This window comes from Coregonus lavaretus, assembly GCF_964263955.1.
Source record: "Coregonus lavaretus genome assembly, chromosome: 12".
In the NCBI taxonomy this organism is placed as follows: Eukaryota; Metazoa; Chordata; class Actinopteri; order Salmoniformes; family Salmonidae; genus Coregonus; species Coregonus lavaretus.
Genome location: NC_139999.1, coordinates 32,278,555 through 32,288,224, shown reverse-complemented (window position 1 = coordinate 32,288,224; position 9,670 = coordinate 32,278,555). Strand labels below are relative to the sequence as shown.

Sequence of the window (9,670 nt, the reverse complement as noted above, 5' to 3'; positions counted from 1 at the left end):
TAAGAACGTCTGCTAAATGACATAAATGTAAATGTAAACACAGCAGAAATATCACTGAAATATTGTAGTTCCTATACATCACCTTCTATTTGATGACCAAATGGGCAGCATCATGCTCATGTCAGTCCTCTAGAACGCACATGTAGTCTAGTAGCACTCTGCAATAATGATGTGCTGTGTACATGTGTACGCATCAATTTCAGCTTGTTTTCGGAGTCGAGCAAGAGTCCACTTCTTTCGACTCCAACGACAGGAATCAGAGTCGGAGTCGACTCCACAAATCCTGGAGTCGTGCACCACTACTTTCCCCCACGCGTTTCAATGGCAATTCCATTATTGGTCGAGTTCGATTGACCTCTTTACCGCATCTATGGAGTGGCCCCTGCACAATGCAACAAAAGGTTCCATGGTTACCATGCGTAAACATGCACGAGTGGATGAAGAACCAGCGCTGCTCACCAAGAGTCGACGGTCTCCATTTATAATATGAATACATTATATACAATATAAATCCGAAACTGTTTCATTTGACTAGGTCTATAATCTCAGCGCCTAAAAATGGAGGATTTGGAGATAGAGGAACAACTGGCGCGGATTAAAAAGAGAGATTTATTCCAGACATATTTCTACAAAATGGCAAGCAGAGTGTTCGGTCCCGCTAAAACACGGGACAGGGTTTTCATCGCGCCACCGATGCCCAAAATGCACGTTTGCATGCCGAAGCCTGCATGCCAAGTGCCGACAAAATGCCGATATGGGTCAGTGGCAGTTGCGGCCATGGTGTCGGGAGCAGGGGACAGAGTCAGTGGCGCTCCAATGACAGTGCTGCCTTTGGAAGGTAATGACGCGAAGCATCAAGACTGGGTTAACCAAAGGAGGTCCTTTCGTCGACAGTTCGATAGTCTCGGAGATTTGTCGAAGTGGGTTGACAGCAAGCCGACGGTGACCGAGCTGGAGATGTTGGTTGTGGAAAGAGAGAAAAAGAAGCAGAAAACTCCCTCACCTGTCCCGGGTTTTACTTTGACACCCCCTGAGGCTCATAAGGTAACCCCAGTGAGCCAAATTAAGTAGATATGTATTTTATAATTTTTTTTCCCAGGCGTTGAAATCAAGTTCATTTTCAGTTCTGAATTAAAGTTGAAAAGACGTTGAAAATATTATTTTACGTTGAAAATACGTATTTTATAGACGTTTAAAATGTATTATTTTGGTAATTGTTTCTATGGCTAAATTTCAACTGTACTTACATTCACTTATATCTAGAAAGCATTATATAACATTCATCATTTTTTATTCTAATTGGAGCAAATTGAAGATTGCAGTATGGAATATTTATTATTCCTCCCATTATGTGTTTTTCAAAAAGCTTTAGAACTGGCAGTGATCATGTTCAAAGTTTTCAGACCAACAACAAACAACAACAGAACACTTAAACTACAACAACATTCTCAGTTACAGTCTGTGGTATGTCGTTGTTTATCTACCTTAATTGAATGCATGGATGGTAAGTCCTCTGAATAAGAGCATCTGCTAAAAGGCCAAAATGTAAATGTAAAAAATAAAGACTTGCAAAGCATGCTGGGTATTATTCTAATGCCAAAAGCATGCTGGGTATTATTCTAATGACATCTGCACCCAAACAATTGGTCGGTCCTGACCGGACCAAATCTGAACCAATCATAGACGTCCACGTTTTACAAGTTTGTACAGCACAGTACAGTACAGTACAGTACAGTAGAGCACATTAGAGTTTAGTTCAGTACAGTAGAGTTTAGTTCAGTAGAGTAGAATACAGTTCAGTACAATATAGTACTTTATACTGTACTTTACTCTACTGTGCTCTACTGTACTCTACTGTGCTCTACTATACTTACTGAACTATACTCTACTTTACTTGACTGTACATCACTGTACTCTACTCTTCTGTTCTCTACTGTGCTGTACTGTGCTGTCCATACTTGTAAAACATACACGTCTATGATTGGTTAAATTTTGCTCCGGACTGGACCAAATCTGAACCAATTATAGACGTCTATGTTTGGGCCAAGGCCAAATCAAGTCCGGTCAGGACCGGACGTCTGTGGACGTTGAAATCAAGGCCAGGGGGGACAGACCAAATGTAAGCGTCTTTTCAATGTCCATGGATGTCCGTTTCCAGACGGTGCTCACTGGGAAATCATCAATGAGTGATGCCCCCATGGCTCTTAGACCCCATTATGTTACTTGTCTTAATCACCTTTCTCTGTCCCTTCTCCAGGCCAGAACACGTGCCAGCCCGACCCGTCCTTCTCGGTGGGCTAATGTGCCTCGTCCAAGCGCAGTCCGGTCCCCACTGTGCAAGGTAAAGGAGGTAAAGAGGTACTGCCGCACTCACAAGCTCCGACCCTCTGAACTGGCCAAGAGGCTTGACAAACATGGCACGGGACTCATCAGTCGGAATGACCTCCGAGCTGTGTTTGAGAAGGTAGTGATCCTATAAATAATATAATGACATGGCAATCTGTGTGGTCTATGTGTGTGTTTATTGATATTGATGCATCCCCATCAGGAGGGCATCCCTGTGGTGCCAGAGCATCTGGATCACCTGGTGTCCACTCTGAGCGGCATGGAGGGGGACACAGTGACAGTGAAGGACCTGGCGGAGGGCATCAAGGCCTGGAGCCTGGAGAGGGAGAGGGAGGAGAGTACCAGCTGGGGCCGCAGGGGCCTGACAGAGAGAGGAGAGCTAGAGCTGGAGAAGGGGTGCAACAGGGAAATAGAGAGAGTGAGGGGCAGGGAGCAGCGGTTTCCCAGCATCCCAGGTTAGTAAAGACATGATCCTCTCAGCTCATCACCCAAAGAGCATTGTGTAGCATTGTTAAGTTGTATGATGTGATTAAATGGCTACAAATGCAGTGCTAGAAAGACCTCCCATTGCCATGTCTACTCTCCTCTTTCATCCCCTCCCCTCCCCTCCACTCTCCTCCCCTCCTATCCCCTCCTCTCTTCTCCTCTTAGCACGGAAGCCAGTGTGGAGCCGTGGTCCTAAGCGGGGGTCGGGGAGGCATGGTGCCCAGCTCCTGCCCCTCCCCAGTCCTGAGCTGTGCCTGCAGACTCCCCTGTCTCTGGAGGAGCAGCAGGAGCAGGCCCGTATCCAGCAGCACCACCGCAACAGGATCAAGGTGAGGGAAGGACCAACACAATCAAATCCTACAGGCAGGACACCTGTCCAGAGACAGTCGTCCCTACAGAGCATCAAGGCTATTACGGCCACTCTCTCTCTATTTCCATTGGCCCTATCATGACCTAACCTCTGACTCTAACCTTGTCTGTAGAAGGGCATGCAGGATGAGGAGGTGCTGGCCATCATGAGGACAGTTTGTACAGGGAACCCCACCCAGGACGCCCACTCCCACCCGTCCTCTCTGGGAGGAGACACGGCCAAAGCGGTGGACAGGTTCAGGAGACAGTGTCTGGGGGAGTACCTGGACTCACTGTACCAGTGTCATACACAGGGGGTCACAGTCAACCAGGCCACACTGGAGAGAGGTGAGACCCATAGAAAAACACACATACAGCAACAATGACACACACAGTACACAAACACAGTACACTAGACACCCAAGCACATAGATGTTTAGTTGGGGGTGCTGGAGGGGGGTGGACACCTTTATAATAATGCATTGCATGCATCTATAAACGCATTTGCGTAGTGGCATACAGTTGAGCAGACACATTTTTAGGATTTCTTTTTTTAGCTGGGTCTGGAAAACAAATGGGCCTTTTATAAACGCATTTCATGCAATTCTACGTCATTTACATGATAGAAGAGATTAGCAGAATATTTTGTTATACCACACAAATGGCCAAAATAATAATTTGTTATCATTATTATTATTTTATATCATTATTATTGTGTGCGTATTTATTTATCTAAACCAGTTTTTAAATATGCAAAACGTGTTTTGTTTCATTCTGTAGAGAAATTTCCGTTGGCTAAATTAAGTTCGATCTGTCTTTTTAATTGTGTGCTCCGTATTTAGTTTAAGATAGGTTATAAGTAGGCCTTTTGTAAAATAAATATAATTAGCCTATTGCTGTCATTTGTTGGGTAAGTTAGGCACTAGTCTTTCTTGGTAATTGCTGCAATATAGCCTGTTCAAAACTTTTGTGAAGGTTTAAGCCCAGTTCCAAGTGTTTTGTTTCATTCTGTTGAGCCATTTTCTTTGGCCAAATTAAGTTCCAACTGGAATGTTGTGTTTGCCGGGATATAATATCCTGCATGTATTATCCCTATAAACAATGGCTTGACTTACTTTTGATATTACCCTAATAAAGTTTAGAAACTTATGTTAAGGTTTGGTGTGGTAGGGCTATTAGCGTATACTGCAGCATATGATATGAAGGTAGTGCGCACCAGCGTTCCAACTGACTCCGACAGTTGAACTTGAGGTGACAAAGAATGTATTAGGCCTACCAGAGTTACTCTTATAATCTAACAATATAATGCTTATCTTTATAAAAAAATATTCTGATAGAAAAATAACAAATTAATCTTCTTCTGTACGCCTATATCTGTATAGCAGACGCAGTAGCCCATCTGACAACGATAAATAAATGCATGTTGGTGTCGTAGCATGCAGCCGACATATCTCTATCTCTCTCTCTCTCTGGGGCTAGGCCTAAACTGTGTTTTCTTCCTTTATATTAATTTTCTAAATATTCATATCATACAGTAGATGCCTAAGCATATATAGGCCTATGCATGCAATGCCCTGATGCATTTAGTGCTCAAATCTCTGACAGCTGAACCATGAGGTGGACAATTATTGTTTTAGGAAAGTAAAAACAATAGGCTATAAAGTTTTGCATATGCTACACATCGAAACACAAGGAATAGTGTTTTTGTAATTTGTTATAGGCTGTTTTTAAGGAATATAAATGTGGCTCATTTGGCCAATATCCCTCGTTTATTGATGGCGCTGGCTGTGTGGGAGGACGCCCTATTAGGTTATGCACCCAATGCATATGGATGACCGGTACATTTCTCAAATGTCAGATAAATTAAAATCTTCCCAGTCACTTGTCCAACAGAAACCCTGATATAAAGTATACACTGACCAGGTGAATCCAGGTGAAAGCTATGATCCCTTATTGATGTCACTTGTTAAATCCACTTCAATGAGACAGGTTAAAGAAGGATTTTTAAGCCTTGAGACAATTGAGACATGGATTGTGTATGTGTGCCATTCAGAGGGTGAATAGGCAAGACAAAATATTTAAGGGCCTTTGAACAGGGTATGGTAGTAGGTGCCAGGCACACCGGTTTGTGTCAAGAACTGTAGCATTGCTGAGTTTTTCACGCTCAACAGTTTCCCATGTGTATCAAGCAGAGGATGCTGGTGGGAGGAGCCAAAGGAGGACAGGCTCATTGTAATGGATGAATGGAATAAATGGACCGGAGTCAAACGTGGTTTCTATATGTTTGATTTGTTTGATACCGATCCATTGATTCCATTCCAGCCATTACATTGAGCCCATCCTCCTATAGCTCCTCCCACCAGCCTCCTCTGATGTCAAGAATGGTCCACCACCGGCCTCCCGAGTGGCGCAGTGGTCTAAGGCACTGCATCGCAGTGCTAGCTGTGCTACTAGAGATCCTGGTTCGAGTCCAGGCTCTGTCGCAGCCGGCTGCGACCGGGAGACCCATGGGGTGGTGCACAATTGGCCCAGCATCGTACAGGTTAGGGGAGGGTTTGGCCGGCAGGGATGTTCTTGTCCCATCGTGCACTAGCGACTCCTGTGGCAGGCCGGGCGCAATGCGCCCTGACACGGTCGCCAGGTGGGCATTGTGTCAAGAAGCAGTGCGGCTTGGCTGGGTTGTGTTTTTGGAGGCTCTCGACCTTCGCCTCTCCGGAGTCCGCACGGGAGTTGCAGCGATGGGACAAGACTGTAACCACCAATTGGATACCACAAAATTGGGGAGAAAAAAGGGGTAAAATAAGTCAACATGGGCCAGCATCCCTGTGGAACACTTTCGACACCTAGAGTACATGCCCCGATGAATTGAGGCTGTCCTGAGTGCAACTCAATATTAAGAAGGTGTTCCTAATGTTTGGAATACTCAGTGTATAGTATAGGCTACAGTAGGCTACAAAATAAACTTTCCAGTGACACTGACTCACCCAATGATGAAGATGAAGCATAGGCTACTCACCGGTGATGTGCTCGTGCCAATATTTGAAGATAAGCTACTTTGAAAATCAGTGCGGTTCGCTAAGAATTGCTCCAAAGCTGTTGAGATTTTTTTTTTTTGCTTCTACAGACAGATTAGTCTTCTCTTTTTAGCAGTATGCATTTGCTTTCCAAATGGTAGGCCTATGTTTTTCTCGTGATTGTATTTTGAAATTTGTGAAAGGCAAACTGACAGCCGCAACCAACCATAGAAATATAACCCAAAGATGGCAGTTCCCATTCAAGTCAGGACTGGCAGCCAATGCTAGTGTACCCAGTCAAAGTGCCAGGATTAGAGGTTCCAAAATCCTTCAATGGATTATACTTTATCTATGGCCACAACGCAGCACCCCCAGCACCCATACTTCCCGCGGCTATGCCCAAGCCAATACCTTGAGGCAGGAATGAGGTAAAGCACAAACATTTACCCCTTTGGCTTTACACACACAAACAGTTCCAGATGATGTTGACACCTTTTCTATTCTAATCACATGACCTTATGTGACACAAGTACCCTTCATTACTGATTAATAGCACTTTAAAGCACCTTGATTGTAGGTGTGTGTGTGTGTGTCCTGCTCCTCCTCAGTTCTGCTGCATCCAGGGGACCATGTCCTAGGGGGTCCGAAATGTCCCGTGCTGAGGCAGGCAGGGTCGAATCCCATGCCGGGGTGTGGGGGCCGTCTGAGGACCTGGATCGGCTATAGCGGCAGTACCCCCCGGGGGGGCGAGGAGAAGGAGGAAGAGGAGCATGACCTGGAGGAAGAGGCCGCTCTACACAAAGTCTGCAAGGATACGTGAGTATTTATGTCATCATCCGCAGATAGATGACCAAATTGACCACACAGTGAGAGTCACATCAAGCAGAGAATAGCGATATAAGTTTGTATTATAAACTGGGTGGTTCAAGCCCTGAATGCTGATTGGCTGACAGCCATGGTATATCAGGCTGTATACCACGGGTATGACAAAACATTTATTTTTACTGCTCTAATTACGTTGGTAACCAGTTTATAATAGCAATACGGCACCTCTGGGGGTTGTGGTATATGGCCAATATACCACGGCTAAGGGCTGTATCCAGGCACTCCGCGTTGCGTCATGCATAAGAACATTCCTTAGCCATGGTATATTGGCCATATACCACACCTCCTCGTGCCTTATTGCTTAATTATACCACATGCAGTTCTGACAGTGAGGGAGAAGTCTACAGCTCTGACATTACCTGTGCTGTTTTCTGCCTTCTCCTCCAGGCCTCTGTACCCCTCCCATAGGTCTGTGCGTCGGGGGCCCAAGATGATGACCCTGTCCACAGGTCGAGCTGAGGTCAGACACAAGACCGAGTGCTGGCTGACCAGGGAGGAGTACGCCCACATGACCAGGTGAGGAGGAAGTGACATAAGTGTTATTATAGCAAGCAGCCACACTCTTAGAAAAAAAGGTGGCAAGTTCCCACAGGGGAATCCTTTTTGGTGCTGGGTAGAACCCTTTGCAGAGGGTTCTATCTAGAACCCTCTATGTAGGGTTCTTCAAAGAACCCCCTGTATATGGTTCTACCTAGAACCCTCTATGAAGGGTTCTACCAAAAACCATTTTATAATCCAAAGGTTCTTCCTAGAATCATCTATGAAGGGTTCTACCGAGAACCCTTTTATCTTTGGAGGGTTCTTCCTAGAACTCTCTATGAGCGGTTCCACCAGCCTTATTAGCCTCTAAAATTAAATTATTTATGACAATACATTACATATATCATAAGGCCTTTCTTTGAGGGCATAGTTATACCCAAACACAGTGGTGTTAGGAATCTCCTGGTTTACAGGCCACATCAGGCCTGCAAGTCACATTATGCTGGCTTGCAAAGTGATGTGTAATTCCTATTGGAATCCAGCCAGAGTTAAGATATCCAACAACTGGAATTGTTAATCACCCGCAACCTGCTTTCAGAATGACTGCCAGGTTAGATAAGATTGAATATTGAGACTACCTCAATCATCTAAACTGGAACAACCATCTCAGTAATTCTGATAATCTCCCTGCAATAGTGCATGCTGGGAAATAGTATATATGGTTCTATGTAGAACCCTTCTTGCCTTCCAAAGAATCCTTCTTTCCTTCCAAAGAATCATCTTCCAAAAATGGTTCTTAGGATGTTAAAAGTTCTAGGTAGAACCCTTTACCTTAAAAAGAACCCTTGTCTTCCAAAAAGGGTTCTTCTGATCAAACCCTATTCCTCTGCAAAGAACCATTTTGGAACCCTTTTTACTAAGAGTGCACAATGATAGTAGCCACAGCAACAACAATGTGTACTGTTTAACATGTGTAGTGTGTATGTGCTGTTTGTTTGGAGCAGCAACATGAGGGAGCCGTCCAGCTGTAGAGCCGACCCTAACGCGTTCTGGCCTGGTCAGGACAACCATGTGAGACTCTACCTGCCCAGAGTGGGCCTGTCTCCTGAGGGGGTCCTCTTTGAGCACATCATCCGCTCTCCCGCCCCAAGCCCCGGCAACTGGCCTGTCAGCGACAGGGGCTACTCCACCTCTGGAGACATAGATGGACACAAGGCCTACACCCTGTAGAGCGCTTTACTACGTGCTCCAGATACAATATTGTACTTACATGTGGGAGTTCAAATACTTTTTGCTGTTGGATTATGGTTACAGTCTTATCCAAGGGTCTCCTCTTCACTTCACAAGGCTATTTTCAATTGAGATTATTTTGTCTGTGAAGGTAATAAAGACTATAATATCAAGTAAATGTCCAGTCAGAGGAGTATCCTTTTAGGTGAGTCGTTTTTAATGATGATCTCTCAAGAATGTCCCGAAGATAACACACATACGGTCTTATGTACTGCTTTACGACATGCAGTAACACTGCCGTGCATACTATGACATCTCCCCCTTTAAAGGGATATTTCAGGATTTTGGCAAGGAGGCCTTGCGTTAGTTCTTTGGGGTTGTGTCCCTCTCTCTACCTTCTTTCTCTCTCTCTCTTCTATTTTATTTTCAACGGACTAGGGGACAGTGCTAGTAACAGTGGCTTGATCGCGGCTGTTGCTGTTCCCCTAGTCCACGGACCCCTCCGACACCTGAAGGACTGGGAAAGAAGGAAAGGTAACAGTGGCTTGACCGCAGCCCGACCTGACTACCCAGTCCACGGACCACCCCAGACACCCCCAGCATCCAGCTGCCTGAGGAGGAGACGACGGACTGCAGGTCTCAAGGCGAGTAGAAGCGCTGATATGGCTAGCCTTTACTCCCTCTACCCCCTGGCCTGCAGCCCTCCTCCCCTGCTTCTTTTTTTCCATCTGTCCTCCTCAGGCCACCACCATCTAGACCAGGACCAGCCGACCGCCAACCATGTGGAGCAGTTTTACCAGAAGGAGACATCAGACCAGACCAGATGCAGAGAACACCACCACAACCAGGGCGCGGAGGAAGGAACCCCTTTAAAGATACCA

General features: G+C 45.4%; 1 protein-coding gene across 1 annotated transcript; it reads left to right on the top strand.

The window, feature by feature from the left end:
* Positions 1-558: 558 nt before the first annotated feature.
* LOC311138582 (EF-hand calcium-binding domain-containing protein 12-like) lies at positions 559-8,789 on the top strand (the record flags this gene model as incomplete). Its single annotated transcript, XM_084173331.1, has 8 exons — positions 559-1,044; positions 2,258-2,464; positions 2,549-2,801; positions 2,998-3,161; positions 3,315-3,528; positions 6,803-7,010; positions 7,488-7,595; positions 8,537-8,789. The coding sequence occupies 8 exons, from the start codon at positions 559-561 to the stop codon at positions 8,787-8,789; spliced, it is 1,893 nt and encodes a 630-aa protein (XP_084029457.1).
* Between the last annotated feature and the right edge of the window lie 881 nt (positions 8,790-9,670).